This window comes from Mesocricetus auratus, unplaced genomic scaffold (assembly GCF_017639785.1).
Source record: "Mesocricetus auratus isolate SY011 unplaced genomic scaffold, BCM_Maur_2.0 Super-Scaffold_6731, whole genome shotgun sequence".
In the NCBI taxonomy this organism is placed as follows: domain Eukaryota; kingdom Metazoa; phylum Chordata; class Mammalia; order Rodentia; family Cricetidae; genus Mesocricetus; species Mesocricetus auratus.
In genome coordinates, this window is record NW_024429185.1 from 3,306,315 (window position 1) to 3,333,663 (window position 27,349).

General features: G+C 50.6%; 2 protein-coding genes across 2 annotated transcripts; both read right to left on the reverse strand.

Moving 5' to 3' along the window:
* Positions 1-6,223: 6,223 nt before the first annotated feature.
* Positions 6,224-7,165, reverse strand: LOC101830570 (olfactory receptor 1361-like). The gene has a single exon (XM_005087077.2). It carries the CDS (start codon positions 7,163-7,165, stop codon positions 6,224-6,226), a length of 942 nt encoding a protein of 313 aa, XP_005087134.1.
* A 7,675-nt stretch (positions 7,166-14,840) lies between these two features.
* Positions 14,841-15,827, reverse strand: LOC101830301 (olfactory receptor 2Z1-like). Its single transcript, XM_005087076.2, has one exon. It carries the CDS (start codon positions 15,825-15,827, stop codon positions 14,841-14,843), a length of 987 nt encoding a protein of 328 aa, XP_005087133.2.
* Positions 15,828-27,349: the final 11,522 nt, after the last annotated feature.

A 27,349-nucleotide genomic window follows, 5' to 3' on the forward strand; every position in this document is an offset into this window, starting at 1 on the left:
AACAAACAAACTAGAATAAAAAACAAAACAAAGAAAAACCACAGAAACACACACACATACACACACACACACACACTCAGAGCTATGAAAACACAAAGTTGGAAACCATAATTTGCAAGCAAAAGACCAGTAAAACAAAATAATACCCGGCCGGGCGTTGGTGGTGCACGGCTTTAATCCCAGCACTCGGGAGGCAGAGGCAGGCAGATCTCTGTGAGTTCGAGGCCAGCCTGGTCTACAGAGTGAGTTCCAGGACAGCCTCCAAAGCCACAGAGAAACCTTGTCTCGAAAAACAAAAAACAAAAACAAAAATAATACCCAAACAAAGCAATATGAGTAAAAAAATTGTAAAAAAAATACTACTGAGTTGGTTTCATGTTGGCCCTCTGCTGCTGGGTTTCATGTTGGCCCTCTGCTGCTGGGTTTCATGTTGGCCCTCTGCCGCTGAGCACAGGGCCTCCACTTAGAGTGGTGTACTCCCAGTGAGGCTCCTCCGGAGAAAAGTCAGCTTCCTTTGCAAGTGGTTGTTATTTGGAGATAGTGTCTGGGTGAGGGGCTGGGCCCATGTCCCCTTCCCCCTCTCAGCACTGGACCCTCCTGCAGGCCCTGTGGAGCCGTTCGGTCTCTGTGAGCTCGCCTGTGCATCATGGCTGTTGTACCTAGAAGCCCTCTTCTGCAGGGTTCTCCGAGCCTGAGGAGGGGGACCTGATAAAGACAGTCTGTTTAGGACTGGGTTTTCCCAAGGGTCCAGCTGTGGGTCTCTGTGTTAGTTCCCACCTGCTGCAAGAGGAAGATTTTCTGGTGATGGTTAAACAAGATCTATGGCTGTCGTAGAATGTCGTTAGGAGGCGTGTTATTGCTGTGCTTCTTTAGCAAAACAGCAGTATTTGGTTTTCCCCTAGGCTCATGGCCTGTCTAGTCTCAGGCTCTTGGCCACGAGAAAGGTGTCAGGAATGGATTCCATCTCATGCAACGGGCGTTAAATTCAGCCAGGGAGTGGTGGGTTACTTTCACAGCTTTCTGTCACTAGTGCACAGGCATTTCATGCAGGCAGGCGACCACAGTGGATCTCAGGTTTGTGACTGGGGTTGATGGTTACCTTTCCCCAATTTCTTTACGAGAATTTAAAAACTTTTTAAAGTGTGTGTGTGAGAGAGAGTGTGTGTGTCTGTGTGTGTGAGTGAGTGTGTGTCCGTGTGTGGCATGTCTGTGTGTCTCTGTGAGTATGTGTGTGTGTGGTGTGTGAGAGTGTGTCTGTGTGTCTGTGTGTGTGAGAGTATGTGTGTGTGTGGTGTGTGAGTGTGTGTCTGTGTGTGTGAGTGTGTGTAAGTGTGTGTGAGTGTGTGTAAGTGTGTGTGTGTGTGTAGGTAAGTAGGAAGACAGTTTGCAGGAGATAGTTCTCTCTTTCTATTATGCAGGTCATAGGGGTCAAACTTAGTTCATCAGGCTTGATAAACAAGTGCCTTACCTGCTAAGCCATCTCAGGCCTTTTTCTACAACTTCATCTATATTTACACATCTCGATCCCCCTCCTACTACTCCCTTGCTACCTCTCCAACATGTCTCCCTCCTACTTTCTGCTTTATCTCTTCCTCTCTGTTTCTCTCATCTTTCTCTCTCTTGTATGTATGTAAGTACGTAAGCATGCATGTGAGCAACCCATAGTGCAATTAACACTGCCTGTTAAGATGTTGACCCATCTTGGCTTGATCTTGTGACAGCTGCAGCTAAGTTCATGAGTGCAGAGGCCCCCGTGTGTTCTAACGACAGCGTGTGGCAGCACTCCTCCCTGCTCTTACATTCTTTCTGCCCCCTCCGAGGAGGTGTTCTTTGAACTCTGGGGGAGGGGTGGTGATGGCTGAGTACTCAACAGTCACTTTAATCTCAGACCTTTGGCCAGCTATGGGTCTCTGCATGAGCTGCTGCCCCCTGTGGAAGGACGTCCCCCTGCGCACGACTGAGAGCTGGGCTCGCTCACGTCGCAGAGAGACCTGCTGGCACCGCTGCGGGAGTTACAGGTGAAGTCCTCTGATGCCTGGCTCCCGCAGGTTCTGTGCTGTGTGGAGGAAGGGCGAGCGAGCGAGGGCTGCTGGGTCCTGTAGCCTCAGAGTCTGGCATGTGTGGGAGGGCGCTGGCACTTCCTCGTGGTTCCCTCGGACCCCTGGCCTGCACAGTCCTGCAGGGATGCGAGCGCTTCCCTAGCGGAGCTTGGCTCTCTCCTGGCCTGGCCGCCTCGTGGCCGCACCCTGTCTCTGCAGGGAGAGGTCTCACTGTGTGCTCCCCTCTCTACCCGCTCATCCCTGCTCGCTCGCTCGCTCTCTCAGGATTTATTTTACTGTTCTCTCTCTCTCTCTCTCTCTCTCTCTCTCTCTCTCTCTCTCTCTCTCTCTCTCTCTCTCTCTCTCTCTCTCTCTCTCTCCCCCCCCTCCCTCCCTCTCTCCCTCCCCTTCTCCCTTCCTCCTCCCCCTACCCCCTCTGTTGACCCCCAATCCAGGCCCGGAAGCCTGCCAGGGCAGAGAATGGAGACCAGGAGGTCTCACTTGGGGGAAGCCACCAAGACTCAGCTTCCCTTTGAATCTTCCTAAGCAAAAGCAGACACTTCAGGCTAGGAGTCCAAAAGTTACGCAGTTATTATTTTATTATTATTTAATGTACCTGTGTGTCTCTGTCTCTCTGTGTGTATGTGTGGGTCCCCAGGAAGGCCAGAAGTGGGTGTGGGACCTCTTGGATCTGGAGTTACAGGCATTTGTGAGTCTTCTGATGTGTGTTACAGGATGCCAGTCAGGTCTCTGATAGCGCAGTAAGCCATGGCTCCGGCCTCCGTTGTCCAGTGCTTTTCTGGGGTGGAGAGCACTGGCTGCTCTGCTGGAGGCGGTGAGTTCGCTTCCCAGAACTCACATGGCAGGTCACAGCTGTCTGTAACTCTAGTTCAGGGGAGCTGATGCCTTCACACAGACGTACATACAAGCAAAACAGCAATGCCCACAAAATTATTTCCATGGGTAAAATCATGTGTGCGTGTTGTGGGGTGTCCACCAGAGAAGACGACTCTGACACCAGTTTAAGCCAATAGAAAGCCTTAGCCAGCCTGCGACTGCCCCAGGTGGTCAGGACCCCAGTGTAGCCCTAAGCCTTTCTCAGGGAGAGTTTTTAAGCACAAAGACCACACCCTGGATTGATAGATTTCAGTCAACAAGACAGTTAGCTAGAAGCCAGAAAGCAAGGCTAGCACATTTAGACTTTCCCAGAACTATGGACTTGGATGGATTGAGTCTGTGTTTTAGTGTCGTCTGGGGGTACTGACCTCTCATTGAGTTATATGGCCTGGGCGGTACTCCACAGTACCAGTCAATTGTCCCGAGGTCCCGGGCCCTGTTACGTGTGTCTGGGTGGAAGTGTGTGCTCGTGTGGTTCTTCTGGCAGGCAGAGGGGTGCTGGGTCCCCTGGAGCTGGAGTTACGGGGATGCTCGGTGGGGATTGAGTCTGGTGCTTCACGCGGGTGCTGGGGGTTGAGTCTGGGTGCTCCGTAGGAGCAGCCGTGCTCTTACCCACTGACCTGCTGCTCCGTGCAGTTCTCCAGATCATAACCGTCTTCATCTGTGTTGCTCTAGCAAAATACCCGAGACTGGACAATCACTACAGGAAGGAGGGTTACTCCAGCCAGGAAGTTCAAGATTATGCTAGGCAGTCTCTACAACAGAGCATCTCAGAAGGCAACGTTATAAATAAAAATATTTATTTTGATTGACGTATTTTGCGAGGCAGAGTTGAACTTCTGTGGTGGAAGTTGTTTCTCTGCCTGAGAACTGTGGGTGGACTGGAGAAAGTGGGGAGGGATTGTCACCATGTCTGCTCGAGTCTCGCCTGTGTGCTGAAGAAACCATCATTTGCTGGCACTTGTTCTTAAACTGTGCGGTTTAAGGATGCAGCCTACATGACAGGGAAGACATGGAGAGGTGTCTTGGTCTGGGGAGGCATGAGCTTGCAGCTGCTGTCTCTGACGTATAGGGAGATGAGGAAGCAAAGAGCTTGGATAGGAAGTCGGTGTCATTGTCAAGGCCCACGCCAGGGGTCACTTCTCCCAGCTAGGTCTCATAAGTGCTCCACACAGTGCTACCTTCTGGGGACCAAGAACTCAGACACACAAACCTGTGGGGAATATCTCACACACATTCAAACCACAACAAAACTGCCACCAGCCCTACTCCCAACAATGTCACTAGGTATTGTTAGCTGGGCACCAGGAGGTGGTGGCGCAGGCCTTTAGTCCCAGCACTCGGGAGGCAGAGGCAGTGGATCTCTGTGAGTTTGAGGCCAGCCTGGTCTACAGAGCGAGTTTCAGGACAGCCAGGGCTGCACTTGAGATGGCTCAGTGGGTACTGGTGCTTTGTGGCCAAGCCTGATGACCTGTCTTTGAAGGAGAGAATCAACACCCACAAGCTGTCCCCCAACCTTCACACAGGTGTCACTACCAGGTGCACTTCCATGCATAACACATGTAAGAAATGTTAAAGATGGTTTTATAAGCTAGGCACATCAGTACCCTAACAACAAATAAATAGTGATGAAGTGATGTGGACACAGTCTCCTCTCTCTTCTCCTCATCATTCCTCTCCCTCCTCCCTTCCTCTCCCTCTCTCTCCCTACCTCTCTCGCCCTGCAGGCCAGGATGGCTTTAAACTCCACATTCTCCCACCCCAGCCCCCCGGTTCTGGGATGATATAACAGACATGCGATACCATGCTTAGCTTCCAACCACATTACCACGTCGTTCTTTTCAGTCTTGGGTTATCAGGAGATGATAGGATGCTTAGGGGCTAACGACACAGGCACTGAGACAGGATGTGGGGATGCTATTTGAAAATATGCACACAGTACCAAGATGTCTAGCTTGAAACAGAGATGGTGAAGTCATGGGTGGATAGGCACAACATGGCAGACTGGACAGAGGGTTCTGCCATCCTGGGAGGGATGGAGTGGAACAGCATAAGACACCGTCATGTGGGAAGAGTGACACATGATTGGGATATGGCTCCATGGTTATGGGCACTGGCTGCTCTTAGAGAGGACCCAGGTTCAGCTCCCAGAACCCACATCTGTAACTGCAGCTCCAGGGGATCAAACACCCTCTTCTGGCTTCCATGGGCACTGTACACACATGGTGTATAGGCACACATGTAGACAAACACTCATACGCATACAAAAATAAAATAAAAATGGAACACTTGGGATTTCTTTGGCGTTTGAGCTTCCTTTTTCTTTTACAATTTAATGAGTTTGTTTTGTGCGCATTTGTGGGTGTGGTTGCTGTGACCCGCATGTCGAGTCAGAGCATGGTATGTGAGAGTCCATTCCCTCCTTCCACTATTCTCACTATTCGAGCTCCAGGGATCCAAGTCAGGTGGTCAAACCTGGTGGCAGCTTGGAGCCTGGAGTTTTCTGCTTGACATTGTTTTGGGACTGGCTGAAGCTGCAGGATGTAGGATTGTGACAGGAGGACCAGAGGCTGGCACCCGTGCGGTGTGTCCTGTGACAGGAGGACCAGAGGTTGGCACCTGTGCGGTGTGAAGTATGCACAGCAGGAGGGCTCAGACAGGGCAGGACTTATGATTGGTGGAGGAAGAAGGAGGAAGGAACTCAGAACACCCAGTCCACCACCATGGGAGCTGTGGCCAAGGACAGGTGACCAGGTCACAGTACTGGAATGGATAATTGATTCTGTCCTGGAGGCAGGAGAGATGGCTCAGCGGTTAAGAGCACTTGCTGCTCTTGCTGAGGACCTGAGTTTGGTTCCCAGCACCAGGGGGGATCTGATGCCCTCTTCTGGCCCCCTTGGGCACTGCACTCACAACACCCTGGCTGAAAATAAATCTTAGAAAAATTCTGTCACCCAAGTACTAACTCTGTCCATCCTGTGAGTCACCTGTACCTCTAGCTCTAAAGGTCTAATGCCTTGTCCTGGCCTCCATGGGCACTACACACACACACACACACACACACACACACACACACACACACACACACACGAGAGAGAGAGAGAGAGAGAGAGAGAGAGAGAGAGAGAGAGAGAGAGAGAGAGCGTCTAAAGCAAACAAACAACTGCTTTGTAGAAAACTTTGGGAGAATAAATAATTGGCCAGTTAAAGCCATGTGGTGAATGTCTGAGCAGTTCAGGAGAAAGGGGACTTGACTCACACCTTCTGAACAACTCCCAACCCTGTGGCTACTCAACAAAGACTGTCTTCCTTCGAACAAGGGCTCCCAGGGCACCTTTCATGTCCCTGTTCCTCAGACTATAGATAAAGGGGTTCAGCATGGGGGTGACCACAGTGTACATCACTGCAGCCGCAGTGTCCTTCTGGGCGGTGTGGGAGGATGTGGGACTGAAGTACACCCCGATGAGTGTCCCATAGAACAGGGTAACCACAGAGAGATGGGAACCACAGGTGGAGAATGCCTTCCGCTTCCCTCCTGCAGATGGGATCTTCAGCACGGCCGTGAAGATGCGTGTGTAGGAGACCAAGATGCCCACGAAGGGGGTGATGATGGGCAGAGCTCCCACGGTGTACACCATGGTGTTGTTGAGAGATGTATCTGAACAGGCCAGCTTTAGCAGTGGGCTGAGGTCACAGAAGAAGTGGGGGATCTTGTTGTGGGCGCAGAACGAGAGGCGGGTCAGCAGGACTGTGTGGGTCAGGGCATTTGCAAAGGCTGAGGTCCAGGACGCAGTGACCAGGAGGCCACAGAGGCGGGGTGTGATGGACGTAGCATAATGGAGAGGGTGACAGATGGCCACGTAGCGGTCATAGGCCATGGCGGTCAGCAGGAAGCTGTCGATGCCGGCAAACCAGATGAAGAAGAACATCTGTGTGAGACAGCCGGAGTACGAGATGCTTCTGTGTCCTGTCACGTGGTTGGCCAGCATCTTGGGGATGGTGGTGGAGGTGAAGCAGATGTCTACGAAGGCCAGGTTGGCCAGGAAGAAGTACATGGGGGTGTGGAGCCTGGGATCAGCGGCAATAGCCAGGATGATAAGCAGGTTCCCCAGGCCTGTGAGTAAGTACATGCTCAGGAAGATGGAAAAGAGCAGCTCCTGCTGCCTGGGGTCCTGCGACAGGCCCAGCAGCAGGAACTCAGAGACCCCGCTGAGGTTGGCACCTTCCATGGTAGGCCTAGAATAACAGTGAGAAACTGGATCTGTCCACGGTGCTGACCAAGGTCTGTCTGTCCGTGCCACCCCTTACCACTGCACCTGAATTGTACACTCTTCCCTTGCTCGGACATCCCCCGAGTCCCTTACTGGGGATTCTAGACGGGGGCCCCACCCCTGAGCCATGCCCCAACCCCTGACTGGGGGATTTTAGGAAGGGGTTCTGCCTCTGAGCCACACCTCCGGCCCCTCCCTGGGGGATTCTAGGCAGGGCTCCACCACTGCAGTGAAGCCTCTGCCAAGACTCTCACAGCGATAGGGTGGGCATGACTCAGTGGCCATGCTCGCTCACCTAGCATGACAAGGCTCCTGAAAGGGGAGAAGTAAAAACAATACTGTGCAGGAGCGTGTGTCTGTGTGAGATAGCATGTTTATCACATCCCCAGTACTGTCCCAAAGCCCTTGAGACAATCAATGACAGGACAGGACAGGCTTCTCTTGGTCACAGCTTCAGAGGTTTCAGTCCCTGCCTTGTGACTGGAGCAGTGTGAGACAGTGTGCTAGGGTGGGCGTGGCAGAGGAGGAGAGAGAAGGAGGGGCCAGCACCCCAATCCCTCTTCCCACTAAGCTCTGCCCCCTAAATGTGCCACTATTTCCTAATAGTGACAAAGACTGAAGATCCAGTCCTTATTATTATTATTTTGTTTTTTCTATACAGGGTCTCTCTGCATAGTCCTGGCTGTCCTGGAACTCATTCTGTAGACCAGGCTGGCCTCGAGCTCAGAGATCTGCCTCCCAAGTGCTGGGATTAAAGGTGTGTGCCACCACCGCCCAGCTTATTGTTATTTTTTTGAGACATGGTCTCACTCTGTAGACCAGGCTGGCCTTGAGCTCACAGTGCTGGAACTATAGACACTCACCACCACGCCTGGCTCCAGTGTTTTTATAACTATGTGTGTGTGCAGAGCCAGAAGAGGGCATCGGGTCCCTGCAGCTGGAGTTACAGTCTCCCAACATGGGCACTGGGAACTGAAGGCTTCCGTCACAGGCTTTCTGTAAGGGCAGCACAGACCCCTTTTTTCCAGCCTCTAACACATGGGCCTGTGCAGGGAATTCTAGACCCAAGGTTTAATGGGCAATGATTTCATTTCCTTTTTGCTGCTGCTGCTGTTGTCTCTTTGAGACCCCTGTAACTAAGGTGGGACTTGAACTCTCTGTGTACCAAGGCTGATTTTGGGATTCTGCTTCTCCTGCCTCCACCTCTCAGTGCAGGGGTGACAGGTGTGTGATTCCATGCCCTGCTGGTCATTTCCTGAATTTGTGACCAGAAGAAGGTCTGCTTAAAAAAGAAGCAAATCCAGGCTGGCAAAATGACTCAGTGGGTAAGGGAGCTTGCTGCCAAGTCTGACAACCTGAGGTGGATGCCCAGGTCCCACATGGTGGAGAGACAGAAAAGAATCCTACATGTTTTCCTCTGACCTACACACACACAGAGAGAGAGAGAGAGAGAGAGAGAGAGAGAGAGAGAGAGAGAGAGAGAGAGGGAGAGGGAGAGGGAGAGGGAGAGGGAGAGGGAGAGGGAGAGGGAGAGGGAGAGAGAGGGAGAGGGAGAGGGAGAGGGAGAGGGAGAGGGAGAGGGGAGAGAGAACAAGCTCTGTGTAGATGAACGTGAAGGCACCACACCTCCAGCGCTAGCTTTCCCTGGACAGTTTGTTCCTCCTTAGTTTGGATAATGAATATAATTTGTTATCCAGCTGAGTTGTTTGCTTTTGTTTTGCTTTTAAATTTTAAGACAAGGTCTCTATGTAGCTCTGGCTGTCCTGCAACTTGATATATAGATCACGCCGCCCTAAAACTCACAGAGATCCTTCTGTTTCTGCCTCCAGAGTACTGGGATTAAAGGCGTGCACCATTAAATCTGGCTAAACTGGGTTTATCCATGTGTTTTTGGATGCCTGAAAACCAATCTCTGTCTGTCTGTCTGTCTGTCTGTCTCTCTCTCTCTTTCTCTCTTTCACACACACACTCTCTCACACACACTCACACACACTCTCTTATATACACACACTAACACACTCTCTGTCTCTCTCTCACATTCTCACATACACACTTACACACATTCTCTCACACACACACTCACACACACTCACACAATTCTCTCACTCATACACACTCTCTGTCACACACACTCTCTCACACACTCACACACTCTCTGTCTCTCTCACACACACACACTTACACACACTTACACACACACACAGTCCACTTTTCAGCCCTGTCTGAGTTGGGTACTTAATTTCAGAGCCCAACACCATTCTGTGCTCAAGGCCACCACTCCTGTGAGCTGTCACCCAAGGGCCCTTAACTCCTCTCAGGTGTCCTGGTCCTTGCTGGGCCTGCTCAGATCCCCAGAGGTTATGTCAACCCTGTCTCAGTGTCTGACCTGATTCTGGGCCCCCTGGCTTAGCCCCACCCCCACTGAAGTCAGAGCGGCCAGGCAGGGGTGGGGTGGACAGTGGTGGCCATAGGCCGCCTGGCGAGTCACATGTCCTCCCCACCCTCCCCTTCCTCCTCTCCTCACTCTCTCTCCTCCTCTTCCCCCTCCTCCCCTCCCCTTTCTTCCCCTCTGCCCTCTTTTTTGGTTTTTAAATAAGATGGTCCTCGTCACTTGCGGTGCTGGAGCTGGATACGGGGACTCTGCTTGCTGGCACTCGTCACTGGGCCACATCCTCCGCCTTTGATCTGCTGAGGCAGGGTCTCGCTGTAGCCCATTCTGATCTGGAATCATGTACCCTCCTGCCTTGGTCTCCTGCATGTTGGGATGATGGGTGTGGGCCCCCACACCCAGCCCCCCTCCCCTGATGATTCTCAGCTTGTCCCACTGACTCTCAACCTTACCCCTTAATCCTGTCTCCAGGATTCACTAACCAGGCTTGACCTGGATCTCTCTACGCAATGGCACTTGATCAGGGTGAGGGGATCTGCCTCCCCTCTGTAAAACCTTCACTGGCTTCCTGCTGACCTGCTGCTGAGAGCTGGCAGCTCCCATTCATGAGATGCTTGCTGCATACACTGCATACAGAAGGCCATGGCAAGGGAGGGATGGAGCCCCGTCACCACACTTGGCACTCCAGCTAAGGTCTCATGCACCGAGGGGACTCAAGAAACTGTCAAGGGCTCAGCACGCCACACCCTGTCTTTCTCCAAAGCTCTTAATGCCATACCACACAGCCTGGGCATGGTGGGCTCGACTGTCACCCCAGCACACTCAGGAGGCTGAAGCAGGAGGTTACAAGTTCCAGGTTAGCCTGGGCTACGTAGCTATTGTCTCCAAAGGAGCGGGAGAGGAACACCATTGCCGTGCAGGACCCAGACTGCAATCACTCAGCAGAATTGCCCGTTTTGTTCTGCGACTTGGTGAGGTCTGGAAAGGGTCATACAGTGCTTGGTGTGGCCCTTTCTCCTTCTGCCCAGCTCATCTGCCTCCACTCACCTGTGGGACGAGAGCCAGCTCTTCTTGGGAAAGTCTTGGACAGTGTGTGGCCCTGGATGCAGCTCTTTGTCCCTACAAAGGACTGCACAAGGCCTTGGCAGAGCACGATTTAACCTCCATCCTCACACCCTGGGCTTGGTCCCCGGGGTCTTGTTAGGACACTGGTTAATTGTCCCGTGTTCCGTTCCTATTGGACCAGCTTCTCAAGGGCTGAGGGCACTGTAGCTCCTTCCCAGGGTTTCCCTCCACGCCTGGGGTGCCTGTGTCTCCAGGATTCTTTGGGGGACTCCCTGAAGAGCATGGTTCAATAGAATTCCTTTGACACTGTTAGTCCTGCCCAAACCCTGGTTTGCAGCTGCCTGCTTCTGGGAGCAATATCCCCATTCATACTTTTCTCTCTTTGTTATCAAAGATAAAATTTGTTATTGGGAGGAGGGGGAGAGACACAATGTCTGTAGCAGGCACGCTTCCTGCTTTGTCGATAATGTGTCGAGGCAGGCAGCATTCTCAGCCTTCAGCAGGAATGGAGTTTCTTGAATTAATGTCCTTCTATTCCTCTCAGCCTGGTCCTGGTCCCCCAGGAATAGCTTCCCTGCCTCACTTTGAGGCAGCAGCAACTGGTTCTATTCCCTTGCTGAGGGGAGTACCCCAACTCCAACTTCCTGTGGGATCAGGTTCCCACTGACCTCACCAGCTTTGTTTATAACAAATCCCATCTCCCATTCCCTTCTAAACTATGCTTCCTGAGGCCCCAGACTTCATATTTGGGTCCTCCGACTGGAATTCCTGCAGGTTTGTTCCTCAAGCTGAACTCGCCGTTTGCCCGGAGCCCCTTCTGCAGGACTCATTTCCCTGAACCCCTTCCACCCCGGGGACCTGGCTCCGGCCTCCTGCAAATCCTTGGCCTGTGGCTGTTTGTTGCTGCTTCTTTGTCTCTTCTGCCTGGAGTTTCTCAAGCACAGGGCTTGAGTTTCCTCTGTTGTCCCAGCCCTACTCAGCTGCCAGGAGAGGGGCCATGGCTGAGATGAACAAGCTAGGCTTCATAGAGCATGCTGGGAAGCTGCACCCGTGTCTTCCTGGTGGACCATGGACGCTTTCCAGCTGGATGCGCTGCTGGGCTCCAACACCCGGTGTCCTGCTCAGAATCACAGCGAAACCTAACCAGTTATGAACTGGCTGGTATTCGGGTGGGGCACCTCAAGAAGTGTCTGAGGTGGGGTGGGCAGATGCCTAGCATACACGAGGTGCTGGGTTCCAGCCAGGTATGAGAGAGAGAGACAGAGAGACAGAGAGAGACAGAGAGACAGAGACAGAGAGAGACACACAGAGAGACAGAGAGAGACAGACAGAGATAGAGGAGAGAGAGAGAGAGAGGGACAGAGACACAGGGAGAGAGAGACAGAGAGACACAGAAAGAGAGACACAGAGAGAGACAGAGAGAGACAGAGAGAGAGAGATTGGAGAGACAATTCAGAAGGTATGAGCATTTTAATTTTCTGCTCTTGCAGAGGACCCTAGTTCACTTCCAACTTCCGGTTCTCAACGGCCTGTACCTGTAACCTCTGGGCTCTGAGGACACTGCACACACACACCAGCGCCTGCCCCGTTTGTAAAAAATAAAACAACTTTTTGTTGTTTGTTTCTGTTTTTTATTTTTTTCGAAGCAGGGTTTCTCTGTACCAGGCTGGCCTCGAACTCAGAGATCTGCCTGCCTCTGCCTCCTGAATGCTGAGACTGGAGGTGTGCACCAACAAAACAACTGTTTTTAAAAGGAAGGGAGGGAGGGAGGGAGGGAGGAGGGAAAGGGAAGCGAGGGAGGGAAGGAAGGAAGAAAGGAAGAAAGAGATTAGAGCACACCGGCCCACCAGCTCTGGGATTTGGGATCCACCCCCACCGCGTGGAGACGGAACCTGACCTTCCAGTACCATGATGAACATTTTTATTTTGCTGTATGCTTTGATGTTGTGGAACACTGAATTGCGTGGCTTTAAACATTTCCCTCTGGGTCTCCAGCGTTTAGGGGGACTCTGAAGGACCTTTAGGCATCACCCCAACTCTGGGTCTGAGCAGCAACGAGGCTGTGCAGATTGGGGAGGCACCGCGCCCTCTTGCGGCCACACTGAGAAGCACAGCACAGAGCACAGTAGCATCAACCCCAGAGGTGCCTTCTCCTGGCCCCCTCATCCTCTTCCCTCCTTCCCTCCCCAGTCTGCTCTTACCTCTCCTTTCTCCATCCTCCCTCCTCTCTCTTCTCCCTGCTCCTCTCGTCGCCGTCTTCCCTCCTTTCCCTTTCCCGTTTCCTGCCTGGCAGATGAACCCGGGGCCACATGCAGATGAACATGGCAGGTAAACATTCTTCCACCGGACCACACGCACAGCTACAGCTGCTTCCAAATTGGCTGAGATTTCATGGAGTCATGGTTCAAGCAGATGCTTAGTGTGTACATGTCATATTGTAGACTCCCCAAGTGCCCACACTGAGGTAGGATCTTACCATGTAGTCCTGGCTGGCCTGGCCTGACTGATCAAAACACTGACATTGTCTAGGCATGGTGATGCAGATGTTTTATCTCAGTTACTTTGGGAGGCTGAGGCGGGAGGATTACAAAACAGAGTAAATTCAAGGATAGGCCCTTTTCCGAACGAAACAGCAAGAGGAGACCTGGGGATGTACCTCAAGTGTAGAGCCCCCGCCTAGAATCTCCCAGTGAGTGACTGGGGGCGGGCTTACAAATGGAGCCCCTGTCAACACTACTAATAGCAGTAGAGAGACTGTCCACCCTGAGTTGAGCAATCTTTTTTTTAAGATTTATTTATGTATTATGTATACAGATCCACGGCAGAACCCCCATCCCAGCAGCTCCTACTGCTTTATATATGTCCTTGGGAAGGGGCCTTGCAAATCCTGTAAATTTGAGGAGTTTCCCGAGACTTGTGAGTTGTGTTTACTTCCTGAGCCCCATGAGCCCTCATCCTTCCTCGAGGAGTTTGGAGGAAATCACTAGACAACCATCACTCCCAGACTGCAGAAATGTCAGTCATGGGTGAGGCAGGTTGGCTGCAGGTAGCTGCTGCCTCTGTTTGCTTCCTGTTGCTGTAACACAATGCTGTAGACTGATAAGTTATGAGAAAAAGAGGTTCATTTTAGTCTGTGAATACACGGTTGAGGGCCACAGCTGTCAATGGTTCTTTTTTGGGAACATTGCATATAGTCCAGGTTGGCTTTACACTCACTATGTTCTTAAGAATGACCTTGGACTGCTTTTTAATTTGTATTTATCATCATTTTTCATGTGTGGTGGGCATGTATGCACATATGTATGTATGTATGCATGCATGTAGGTATGTATGTACCTATCCTATGTATGTATGTATGTAGTTTTGCATGTGTGTGTGCACATGTGAAGGCCTGGGTTGGTGTCAGGATCCTTCTTCCGCTCCACCTTATTCTTTGAGGCTGGGTCTCTTCAGAAAGCTCAGAGCTTACAGATGTGTCTAGTCTGTCTAGACAGCTTGCGCTGGGATCCTCACCTCTGCCTTTCGAGGCCGAGACTGAGGTGGGCTATCACACCACCCAGCATGTGTGTGGGCTCTGGGGAGGCCGAGACTGAGGTGGGCTATCACACCCAGCATTGTGTGGGCTCTGCCATCTGAACTCACATTGCCGTGCTTGTGAAGAAAGCACTTCACTTCAGGGCTGCAGCCATTTCTCCAGGTGATCGTGAAATCCCAATCCTCCTGCCTCCACCTTCCCAGTGCCTGGGTGACAGACACACCTACCCTCCTATTTAAATAACTGACAAAACATTTATCATGTGTGTATATGTCGTATGTGTGTGGTGCCCAAGGAGGCCAGAAGAGGGCTTCGGATCTCCTGGAGTTGTAGTTACAGGTGGTTGGTTGTAAGATGTGTGACTCGGGTGCTCGGAACCAAACGCAGGTCCTCTGGAAGAACAGAGGCCATCTGCCGTCCCTAAATTAAAAAAAAATATTTTAGGTAGCTTCTTGCTGTGTATCCCATGCTGGCTGAAACTTGAGGTAATCTTCCTGCCTCAGCAACCCTGTGCTAGTGTGGGGATGGCAGCTGTGTGCCCCAGCTGGGGTATAACTTCTGGTTTTCTACAAGTTCACACAGAAGGGAGAAGTGCGCCCCGGAGGCAACTGGCCAGTAGCAATGACCTGTGCACGCCTCCAGCCTCAGAGAAGGGCTCCTGGGAGGGGCAGCATCACAGGCCATCGGCGCTTCGCCCTGAGGTCAGCCCTGCCTGTGGCCTTGACCAAGGCCATTCGGACTTCTCTGTTTCTCAGGCTGTAGATGAGGGGGTTGAGTGTGGGGGTGATGAGGCTGTAGAAGAGGGATACCACGTTGTCCTGTTGGGGGCTGTGGTAGCTGCCCGGGACCATGTACATGAACACGGCTGCCCCATAAAAGAGACCCACCACGGCCACATGTGAGGAGCACGTGGTGAAAGCCTTGTGTCTGGCTTCGGCTGAGCGCATGCGCAGCACAGCCCCCAGGACGTGGCCGTAGGAGGTGAAGATGAGAGACAGGGGCAGCAGTAAGATCAGCACCCCCGAGACGGATAGCGCCAGCTCGTAGGCGGATGTGTCTGCACAGGACAGCTTGAGCAGGGCCGGCAGCTCGCAGAAGAAGTGGTCCACCGTGTGTGAGGCGCAGTAGGGGAACTGCAGGGTGACAGAGGTCTGCACGGAGGCCACAAGCGCGCCTGAGAACCAGGATGCGCCCACCATCCCCAGGCACACCTGGCCTCTCATGAGCGCCTGGTAATGCAGCGGGTGGCACACAGCCACATAGCGGTCATAAGACATGAGGGACAGAAGAACGCCCTCAGAGACACCCGTGAGCATGAGGAAGAACATCTGGGTGGCGCATCCCCCGAAGGTTATGGTGTTCTCTCCCTGCAGGAAATCAGCCACCATCTTGGGGATGGTGACCAGGGGGAAGCCAACATCCAGAAGCGAGAGTTGGCTGAGCAGAAAGTACATGGGTGTGTGCAGCCTGGAGTCTGTGGCAATCAGGAAAATCAGGATGGCGTTGCCTAGCAGTCCTGTGGTGAACACAGTGACCACGAGGAAGAGGAGGGCAAGGTGGGGCCCTGTGTGGCGGCTGAAGAGCCCCATGAGGGTGAAATCTGTGGCTGCTGACACATTTGATGCCGCCATCCTCCCAGAGTGCATCCCTGTCTAGGGAAGTACAGGGGATTTGGCAAAGGTCCCAGTAGGATAGTTTCACATCATACTGCAGCTGTTTGGTGGTGGCCTCCTAGAGTTTCTCTAGAAAGGGGATGAAAACTTATGAATTAATCCAGGATCAGCTCCAGTGAGGGGCTGGGGGCATGGCTCAGGGTGGAGCCCCTGCCTAGAGTTCCCCAATGATGAGAACACGGAGAATTCCGCCCTGGTGTTCTGCTTTTGCTATCTTTCAGGCAAGCGCAACCTACCAGCATTTCCAGTTGCAGTGGTCGCTGAGCTAAAGAGCACAGGCCAGCTCCCGTGGAATGTCAGGGCACACAGCTCCCCAGACACCCTGCCACTGAATCAGGTGTGGGAGTTTGAAGCAGGGAGACCTTGCCCAAGATGGCACATGAAGAAATGTCTGGAACTGTGAAGAGAGGCTCATTTCCATATCCTTGGCAGACAGAAGATCTGAAACGCATCAGAAATGGAGTATTCGGGATGGTTCAAGGGAGACGGAGAGTCAGCAGGTTGGACTAAGAGGAGACACAGCATCAGCCTGACTGCTAAGTTTCTGGTGTGTGTGTGCGTGTAGGATAGATATCAGTCTTGGGTGTTGTTTCTCAGGGCTGGGCTGTCCATCTTGGTTTTTGAGATGGGGTGTCTCCCCAGCTTGGAGCTTGCCAACTAGGCTGGCTGGTTAGCAAGTCAAGGGAGCGGCCTGTCTCTGCCTCCCCAGAGCTGGGGTTGTAGCTTCTGCCACCGGCTTGTTCTCCGTCTCCCTTTCCCTGCTCCCTCTCCCTCTCCCCCTCCCTCTCCCCCTCTCCTCCTCCCCCTCTCCCTATCCCTCCCCCTTTCCCTACTCTCTCTCCCTCCCCACTCTCTGCCCCTCCCCACTCTCTCTCCATCCCCCCCCCCACTCTCCCCTGCTCCCTGATTGGGTGTCCACGCACAGGTGGTGGTCAGAGAACAACTTGGAGGAATCAGCTCTCTCTCCTGCTATGTGTGTCCCAGGGACTGAACTCAGGTCCTCATGCCTGCATGTCAAACTCTTTTCTGACAGTCATCTCCCCAGCCCACAGCTAGCTCAGGCCAGATGGACTCATGCTTGGTGTGTATGAACGCGTGGCCATCCACCCACCTGCCTCCCCTCCCCGCGAGCTCAGAGCATCTATCAGTAGCGTTCACACTTCCCACCTCCAGCACTGCGCATGTCTGTGTTGAAGATGCGCCTGTTGCGGCTGACGGATACACAGACATCTGCCTCTGGAGCACAGCACAGACACCTGCCTTGCCATGCCCACTGGAAGAGAGACATCGGGCAGCAGGATCGTCCTGGAGACCACCATGCCGTTCCCATGGACCCTCCAGTCTCTCTGACTCCTCCTCTAACCAGCGCTGCTGAGCTTCATCAGAAACCTTGGGTTCAGGGCTGGCGATAAAGCTCAGTTAAGGGCACGCGCTGCTCTTCCAGAGGACCGAGTCTGGTTCCCAGAGCCCACACCCACTTGGGGCTCCAGCACCATGGGATCACATACCTTTTCCTCTGAGAGCATCTATGCACATATACACACGATTTAAAATGAATAAATTGAATAATAATAATAATAAAACTTTGGCAAGGGCCCAGGGAGATGAGTCACTGGGCGGAGATGCTTGGCGCCAAGTTTGAGTTCACACCCTGAGGAACAAAATGGTGGCAAGAGAGAGCCGACTCTGCAAGCTGTCCTCTGACCCGCGCACACGTCACACACATCACGCTGTGTACCCCACCCCCTCGGCTTAACTGCCGTCCTGTCTCCACTTCTGTTCCTTCTGTCTTGTGTCCTTTGAAACCGACTTTAACAAGTTCATTATTTCTTCCCTGATTGAAACAGTCCCTCCTGGAGGCTCTCAAGGCCCCTTTGCAAGGTTGTAGAAGCGGTAAAGCGTTTCCTCGGGGTGGGGGAGTGGGGAGATGGGGGCATGACACCCATCTGGGACAGATGGTGATGACAGTGAAATCCACAGATGCATCGCCCACTGTGGACGAGGCTTTCTGGAAATGCTGCCCCTTGCATCCTCTGTACTCACGCAAGACACCCCAAGAAATGCTGGGTTTCTTGTTTGTTTATTTATTTGGTTTTTTTGAGGCAGGGATTCTTGGTGCAGTCCTGGCTGTCCTGGAACTCACTCTGTAGACCAGTATGGCCTCAAACTTACAGATTTACCTGCCCCTGTCTCCTGAGTACTGGGATTAAAGGTGTGCACCACCACGCCTGGCTCAATGTAATTTTTTTAACTCTTCCTTTATTTAAAGGTACTTGTTTTGCAGTGATTACTCTCAGTAACCAACCACTTGTGTCTCGTAGTAAATGACTGCTTGGAAAGAAGAAGCTTAAAGCTTATGTTAGTTGTGAGGGTCTAGGAAAGTGATTTAAGGTATAAAAAATGAGAAATGTTTCAGATTTGTTTCCATTTCTATTCTATTGTTATACTAAGACTTGAAAGGCTCACAGTTAAATATTAATCAATGGTATTCTGATAAGCTACTAATCTAGCCCATGTAAAGTACTGTTACTATTATCATAGTTACAAGCTCAAAAATTTAGATTTCCTTCGATGTCTTCTAAGTATAGACTTAAAAGTGCTCCTCATTGTGTTAAAATTACCTCTGTCCAATGGATATGTCCAACCTTCTGGACAGAGAAAAAAAGTACTAATGCTTTTTAACCCCAAATTATTGTTTTGGGTCCCTAAGCTCTTACTATGACTCAAGGTGTGAGTCTACTGCTTTTTCTACAGTGAGAAATTCAGTACAAAACACAAACAGGGGCAATGTTGACATATCTAAAATTTTTATCTCATTTTGTAAACTTCAAAAAAGTCTTGTAAGCTTCAAAGAGTTATGAGACTTGGACCCATCTCTCACAGGTCAAATGGACATCAGATAAGTACTCCTGTCAACCAGCAACCTGAGTTTCCCTGCCTACTGCCTTTTCCTGAGGTTGGGATCTCTCCCCATTTCCCTGGTCTTGGGATTCCTTCCTCCCTCCACGCCCCAGACAAAGATCAAACAAGAAACTCACAGGTTCACCCTGCTGGGCTTGGGTAGGGTTGTTTGTTCATCTGCTGTAGATGCTCTACTGGGGCAAATAGTTCACATCTCTCCAGGAAAGGCTACGACACATTCCTGTACTCACTCACTCTCTTGTTAACAGTTAGTCACACTCTTATACTGTCTTAGTCACTAAAGGAAGCTTGGAGACCTGGAGGTCCCAGCAGGAGCGATGGCTCACTGGTCAAGTATGCTTGCTGTTCTTGCTGAGGACTAGAGTCAAGTTCCCAGCAACACATGGCAGCTTAAAACTGCCTGTAACTCCAGTTACAGCAGACACAATGCCCTCTTCTGGCCCCCATGGGCACTGCATGCATGTGTGCAAACCTCCACACAGACACACGCATATACACATAAATTAAAAATCTAAAACTTGAAAGGAAGCCTGGGGGTGAAAAAGACAAATGATCCCAGAGGGCCTGGAGTCCCTTTGGGGAGACAAGAACAGGAAGTGAGAAAGTAAAAGAAAACCCACCATCTTCTTCCACAAAGTAACAAAGGAGATTCGCCAATTTGAGAAGCACTCACACAGCAGAGAAAATGAAACAGACCTGGCAGTGGGAAGAAGGGACCCACAGATTGGGAAGGCTTTGCCAGCATTTGCCTGACAGGAGTTACTATCTTGACTATATGAGGAACTCAAAAACATCCACCAAAGAAGCAAAACAGCTAGTCCACACAGGGGTGTGGGCTGAATGGATGGTTCTCAGAAGAAGAAAGACAAAAGGTCAATATGCTTTTGAAAATGACATTCAGCCTCTTCAACATCTTGGGAAATGCGTATCAAAAAGCTCACTAAGAAGCGGGGCTGAGGGTTCCTCTGAGATTAGAACCTTCTGATTCCCAAGGAACTCCTTAATTAAGCACAGAAAGAAAACAAAGGCTTCAGGAAGTTCCCAAAGTGATAGGACTGACTAAGCCAACTTTTCTCAGGTATGCATAAGACCTACTGAGAGAGACCAGCTAAGGGACCTGGAAGGACACTCTCCAACCTGTCAGGCTGCCTGCAGGCTGTGTGGTGCACTCCAGGCTCCCAGCTCTGTGAAATGTCACCTGCGTTGTGAGGGGCTTTTGTGATGCAGCTGTAAGTAACCCCAATAAACCTCATGGTTCACCAACTTGGATTTTGGTGGTATTTGTAATTTGACCTGTTTTTAGTTTCCTATCTGGAGTGACTAGACATTTTTTGTTCATGTTCCCAGTAATAATGTCACACAATGCTTGTCATCTCAGCCCTCAAGAGACAGAAGCAGGAGGGTCAGGAGCTCAGATCCAGCCTGGGCTACGTGAGACCCCGACTCCAAACTTAAACCAAAAAGGTACACAGACACTCCACTTCACCCCAGGGAAAGTGATTGTCACCAGCAAAACAACAGATGCTGGTGATGATGAGGGAACCCTTACGTACTATGGAGTGCAAACCAGTGCAGCCCATAGAAATCAGTCTGGGGTTCTCTTAAGAACTAGAGCTAGAATTACTATGCAATCCAGCTGTGCCCCTCAAGATTTATCCAATGGGATCAAGGTCAGCACGGGTTGACTGCCACATGTGCAGCTGTCTCCAGAACTTCCTCACATAACAATAAGTAGGACCACCTTAGGATCCAGCAGCTCTCGTAGTGGGTAAATATCCAAAGAAAACAAAATCAGTGTGTGGAATACATCTGAACCCCTGAAATCATTGTGCCACCAGGCAAAGGAACTGAGGTGGAATAGAAGCTAAGTGTCAACAGACAAACGAGGAGGAAAATGAGATTGCTTGCATGGGATGTGCTTTTTTAGTGGAATATTACTCAGCCACTAAAGGACACCTGGCCAGTGGAACAGTGGGATGACCTTGAGAACAAGACATTAAGTGATGTAACCCAGGCACGGGAAGACAATTATTACCTACTATTGAAGGACCAAAAATTAAAATTAATGAAAGTTTAAAAAGTTAGGCCCTGAAAAGGGAACTTCTAATGATTGGGAATGCCATGGCTGGTGCCTGAGCCCCGCTCTCAGAGAAGGGGAGGTGACCCTCCACCACCTGGGTCAAAATTCCTATGTCTGCTAATTGCTGGTCTTAAGGTTGTAAAGATCCCTCAGCCCAGGGGATAACTGGCAGACCCTGTGACCCCATAACCATGCAACCTCATGCCCTGTCTTATCTTACTCAAATGTATCTTGCTTACTGCTTTACTCTGTACTTTGTATGACATTAAGTAACAATGGGAACTTTAAAATTTGTGGCCTTCAATCTTATGGTCTGCCCCTTTAAAAGCTTCTCTTTATGGCTGGTGGGGATCTCATTTCCCTGCCATGGAGTGAGATCCAAGCTGGCCAGCTTGAACAATAAAAAGAAACCTCTGCATTTGCATCAGGAAGTGTTGGCTCCTTGGTTTGGTCTTGGGTTCTGCGATCCTGGTACGGCACTATCACTTATATATGGAGTCTAGAGCAGCTGAACAGAGACAGAAAACTGGGTTGAAAGTAGCAGATCATGCCTATAACCTCAGTAAACTAGAAGCTGAGGCAGGAGGACTGTCATGAGTTTGAGACTGTCTCAGAGAACAACAGCTCACAGCAAACAACCAACAACAGGAAGAGAAACCAAACCAAGCAATCAACTAGGCACAAGAACAAGAAAGCCCAAATTTAACCAACCAACCAACCTTCCAATCAATTAACCACAACAAAAATAAAACCTCCAATGCTGGGCGGTGGTGGCAAACGCCTTTAATCCCAGCACTCGGGAAGCAGAGGCAGGCAGATCTCTGTGAGTTCGAGGCCGGGCTGGACCGACAGCCTCCAAAACAATACAGAGAAACCCTGTCTCATGAAAACCAAAAAATAAAAAATAAAACCTCCAAATCCATGGGACTGGAGAGGTTGCTCAGTGGTTAGAGTGTTGGCTGCTCCTGCAGAGGACCTGGCTTGGTTCCCAGCACCCACGTGGTGCTCACAACCATCTGCATGTAACTCCAGTGTCAGGGAATCCAGTACCTTTTTCTGGTCTCTGAGGGCACCAGCCATGCACGTGGTACACAGATATAAATGCAGTCAAAACACTCGTACATATGAAATAAAATAAATAAATCTTAAAAATAAAAACCAAACCCACAAATCACCCCCAACCCAACCAACTGGCTGGCTTTCCTATTGACCAATCAACCAAGTAACCAACCATGAGAACAGAGCAGTAAATGGAACAGAGGTCACCAGGGGCCTGGACAGGCAGATGCTGGCTGGCTGATCATCTCACAGCCACTCTGGGTTCTGACGCACAGCCGAGCTGGAGATCAGTGTGCTTGCTAAACTGCTTAAAATAACCATGGCCCAGTGCATATGTAAATCAGAAAGTCAAATATCTTAAATATACACAACCTTATCTGTCAACTAAAAGTTAAATGGATCAATAAGCTAACACCTGGGGTTTTACTAAAGCCTGAGTTTCCAGGGTGATGCCTGTCTTCTCCAGTCCCTGGACAATATACGACGTTGAGGAAGTTACCGGGACGTGAGAAAGGAGAGGACTCTGCTTGAGGAGTCTGGCTGGAAGGAAGAGTCCTGAAGTAGATACCCACTGCTTCTTTGCTGACAGGAAGCCAGCAGTTTTCTAGGAATCTCACCAGGAACTCCATTTCAGCCTCACTTCCTGTGCAACCTCAGTGGCCTCTGGTTTTACCAGATTATAATTCCATCCAAGGTGACCTGGAGCCACCCTGTCCTCTCACTTATTGAGATAAAGATCTGTTTATCTTCCCAGCAACGCTTTGAAGTCGTAGTTTGAGAGTCACCATGCTGGTTTACACAGCCGACGCTGAGACACTTAATTGAGACTCTCCGGTGAGCCCGTCCGCACTTCATCTCAGTTCTGAGAATGTCCCTCCTTTTCCTTAACCTTCATGCTTAAGGATAATGCAGAGACATCTCTTAGTGGGTTATGTTTTAAGAATAATGTAAAGATACCTCTTAGTGAGTTGTGTCTTAAGAATAATGCAGAGATATCTCTTAGTGGGTTATGTCTTAAGAATAATTCAGAGATACCTCTTAGTGAGTTGTGTCTTAAAGATAATGCAGAGACATCTCTTAGTGATTTTTATCTTAAGAATTATGCAGAGATACCTCTTAGTGAGTTGTGTCTTTTGCAGAGAAGTCCACACCCACGCCACTCTGCATTCATTCTTCTTTTAAGGGGCTTTCGATTTTTAAGAAGAAATAGTAATAATAATAAATAATAGCCATTAGTGTGTGTGCATGTTCTGTGTCTGCCCGAGGGCCTGCCTGTGTGCCCGTGGAGGGCAGAGCACAACTTTGCCAGCTTGTTTCCTACTTCCACTTTTATGTGGTTTGGGGTGACTGCCTGCCAGGCTTGTCACAATGCCCTTACCCTCTCAGCTTCCTTCTTGCTTCCTATTTTTGAGAAGACCCCCACCTCAAATCACAAGTCTTGGGCTTGCCTGAGTGAAGCCCCTAAAAATGAAGAGAATGAAGGTTGGAGAATGACTCAGTGATTAAGAGTATACACTACTTTTGCAGAGGACACAAATTTGGTTCCCAATACACATGTTTCTGATTCTGGCAGACACATCTGGGCATCAGTTGCTGACTACAACCTGCTCCTAAAGACTACGAGCTCCAGACTTGCTGTGGATGTAAACCAGTCCAGCCCATGTGGACATCCCTGTTTCTTCAAGAGTCTGCCAACCAGATGCTTCTGATAAATACTCCACTGCCTAAATTCTCCTTTTGCTTTTGATTAGCATTTCAGTCTATGTGGACCCCTTGACTACGACACCCCAAAATCAGCAAGAAGTAGCACAGAAAAGAATATGTCGCCCCTTTTCCCTGGTTGAGATGCTAAGTCAAAAAGAAAACTCCCTTACCTAGGGGACAAGATGACAATAAAAATTGTCTGGGTTGCCGGGCGGTGGTGGCGCACGCCTTTAATCCCAGCACTCGGGAGGCAGAGGCAGGCGGATCTCTGTGAGTTCGAGGCTGGGCTGGACCGATAGCCTCCAAAACAATACAGAGAAACCCTGTCTCGAAAAACCAAAAAAAAAAAAATTGTCTGGGTTACCTATAAAACAAGGAGGAAGTGAAAGGGGTAAACTAAACTCAAAGGCTTCACTTCTAATAATTTAGAAATAAAGGGACCAGACCCTCACTCAGCCCCTGCTTTAGCAGCCATGACAGCCATGTAGGCCTCTGACTCAGCACATGACACAAGGAAACTCCAGACCCCTGGTCTCCCAGAGCCTAGGGCCAAAACTGAACACAAAGAAACTCCAGACCCCCGCCCCCAGCTCCTAGATGCTTGGCTCCTGGGAACTGTTTGGCTACAAAAGAAACTCCAGGGGAGACCAGGCCATCTACAAGTAACAAGACAATGCCATAGAAACTGTAGAATGTTCCCTCTCAGCACTGACTAGTGAAAATAATTGGTACATAGGCATTTCATGCCAAAATACGACTTTGAGAAATTCTCCTAATTGTTCCCAAATGTCAACCAATCAGAAACCAACCTGTACCTACTGATGTAATCCTGTAACTTTTGTCTTTAAAACCTAGCAGTAGGCAGGGAACTTTACTCCCTCTGTGTCAGCTTGCTAGACCGGGTCTGGGTCCCTGTCATGGTTGGATGAACAGTCATTAAAACCTTGCTTTTGCAGTTTGGTGGGCCTGTCTTCCTGGTGGTCTCTGGGGATCTTTGCGACTTGGGCACAACACTCTTACCTCTGAATCAGAAATCTTAACAGAAAGGATTAAGGGAGCTCCTCCAGGCACTGTGAACGACTTGGGCTGTGCCTCCCTCTGTCTCCTCCCTGCTGAGGACAGAGACCCCTTCAAGTGATAGGGTGCAGGTAGTAAGCAAGTTACTTTAGAGTGGGAGGAAAAGGCTTGGGGTGGGGAAACACGGGCTTCTGTCCCTAGAGAAGGCTGGTAGCGGGCTCTGCCCGGCAGGTAAGTGGTCCAGAAATGCTTCAGGGGAAACCAGTTCTCCCTGTGCGTGCTTGTAGCACAGCTGCCTCAGACCAGGTGGGTGAGCGTCTGCCCCACCACACTGCACCTGGTGTGCTCTTATCTGCAAAGCAGCCAGAGACCCAGAGACCCAGGGCTCCATCCCAGAGCTCTCCCTTACCCCAGTCAGCTGCCAAGCACAAGTTCCCACAGGGCCAATTGTGCTGTCCATCCCCCCCCCACTTCCAGTGTCAATCACAAGTCCCTAAGCTTACCCATTCTCAACTGTCAGTCACAAGTCCTTGAGCCCACAGTGCCCACCTCAGCTGTCAATGACAAGTATCTGAGACTGCTGCTTTGCAGCCAGCCACCAGAACCAGTGTCATCCATGCCCTGACTGGACACACTGGGCCTCAGCGTTCCCACATCCGTGGCTTCTGTCTGTCCGCACCAACAGCTGCAGAGCTCCCACAGCACACACAAAGTAGGTCAACGGATGTTCTTACAGCCAGTTCTGGGCCAGGAAGGTGGGGAAAGGTGAGGGTTTCTAAGCCCCAGAGGGAAAAGAAATTCTAGTTTCCATGGTGTGGATGCTTGGACCAGAGACTAGGCATAAAGCCAACACATGACAACACAGGAGACCTTGAAGGCCAGCATGTGGGAAGACAGGAAGAAGGAGATCCCACGGATTCCTGTGGACTGCTGGTTACTAGTTGAGAGAATGCCCCTGGGCTTAGGCAGTGCTCGCCCATCCATCTTGAGATCTGGGCAGGTCATGCACCCTTTACCTGGATTTAGATGACAGTAAAAAGCCCCTGATTCACAGTCTCATTGTCTCAGTCTCCTAAGAGGCTGGGGTCACAGGTATGACCCATCATACTTGATGAAGGAGCTTACACTCTTGAATTAAGTTCTCAAGTATTATTTGTATCATTAAAGAAATGTCATATTCAAATAGTTGGTGGGCTGCAGCTTGGTGGACGAGGGCTTGCTTGCATGTTGGAAGCTCAGGGTCCCATCCCATCACTATGAAAATAACAAGGACTGACTCCGCAGCAGGCTCCCACAATGGAGAACACATGGGTTTGGGTGGGACACTTATGAACCTTGGCAACATTGACGTTTTTAGGTGGACGAGAGCTGGCAAGGTGGCTCAGGGGGTGAAGGCTCTTGTCACCTGAGTTTAATCCCTGTAACTAAGTCAAGTCAGCTTCCCCAGGGCTGTCCTTGCTCGCCTGCCTCCATGACACCTCCTGTTTAATTGCGCATCTCTGTTTAATGTTTCTTCCTGGGTGGGTGAGCTAGCTCAGCAAGTAAAGGGGCTTGCAGCCAAGTCCGAGAATCTGAGTTAGATCCTCAGGACTCATCCGGTGGAAGGAGAGAACCAACTCCTGTAAGTTGTTCTCTGACCTCCACACGTGTGCTGTGACTATACATAAACAAGATTTGATAAATAAGAATCCTTCCTGTTCCAGGGCAGAAACTGCCTCCCCATCCATGGATGTCTTAGGCCCACGTCCCTGCTCCCAACTCCCCTCCCCACAGGACTCACCTGGATCTGTCCTGGCTTCTCTCAACTGATGGATACAGGGTCACAGACAGCCATCTAGGCTCAGACTTGAGAAAGGGGTGCAGGTGGGCTCAAAGAATGTGGACTCAGGAACAGGACGTGAACTTAGGACTGCTGACTTCCAGATGTTGGGTCTTCGCCTATGAAGAACAGCTGGGGAATGTCTCAATGACTTCCTGTTGTCTCCTGAAGTGTTTGGGTAGCCCCACTGCTTATTTAGGAAAGTGCACCCCTACCAGGATCTGGAAATCTCTTGCAGGTTGCCTTTGAATAGGATTTTTTAAAAAAATTACTTATTATGTATACAGTGTTCTGCCTGCATGTATGTTTGCAGACCAGAAGAGGGCACCAGATCTCATTACAGATGGGTGTGAGCCACCACGTGATTGCTAGGAATTGAACTCAGGACATCTGAGCCATCTCTCCAGCCCCTTGAATGGAATTAAAAAAAAAGATTTTACAGTATGTGTGTGTGTGTGGGGGGGGTGTGCACATGCGCAGCACCGTTGGAGGCCAGAAGAGGGTGTTGGATCCGCTGAAGCTGGAGTTACAGGAAGTTGTGAGATGCCCTGATGTGGGACCTGGGAACTGAACTCAGATCCCCTGCAAAGAGCTGTAAATGCTCTTAACCTCTGAGCCATCACTCCAGCCCTTGTGATGTCATCTCTGCGTATCAAAGGTTGCCTTAGAAAATTAATGCTTCGACCCACCAGGTAGGGTGCAGGACCTGGGACAGCTCTTTCCTGTTTCAGCTCTCTTGTTATTGTGTGTGGGCTCATCTCTCTCCTCCCACTTTACGTGAGCTCTGGGGTTCCAATTAGGTCATTGGCTTTGCCAGGTAGGCAGTTTTACTCACTCAACCCCCCTTCCCCACCTCCCTGGGCATTATTTCCCTCTTCC

Coding starts and splice junctions, on each gene's coding strand:
- LOC101830570 (XM_005087077.2), bottom strand. CDS start 7,165: ATGGAAGGTGCCAACCTCAGCGGGGTCTCTGAGTTCCTGCTGCTGGGC.
- LOC101830301 (XM_005087076.2), bottom strand. CDS start 15,827: ATGGCGGCATCAAATGTGTCAGCAGCCACAGATTTCACCCTCATGGGG.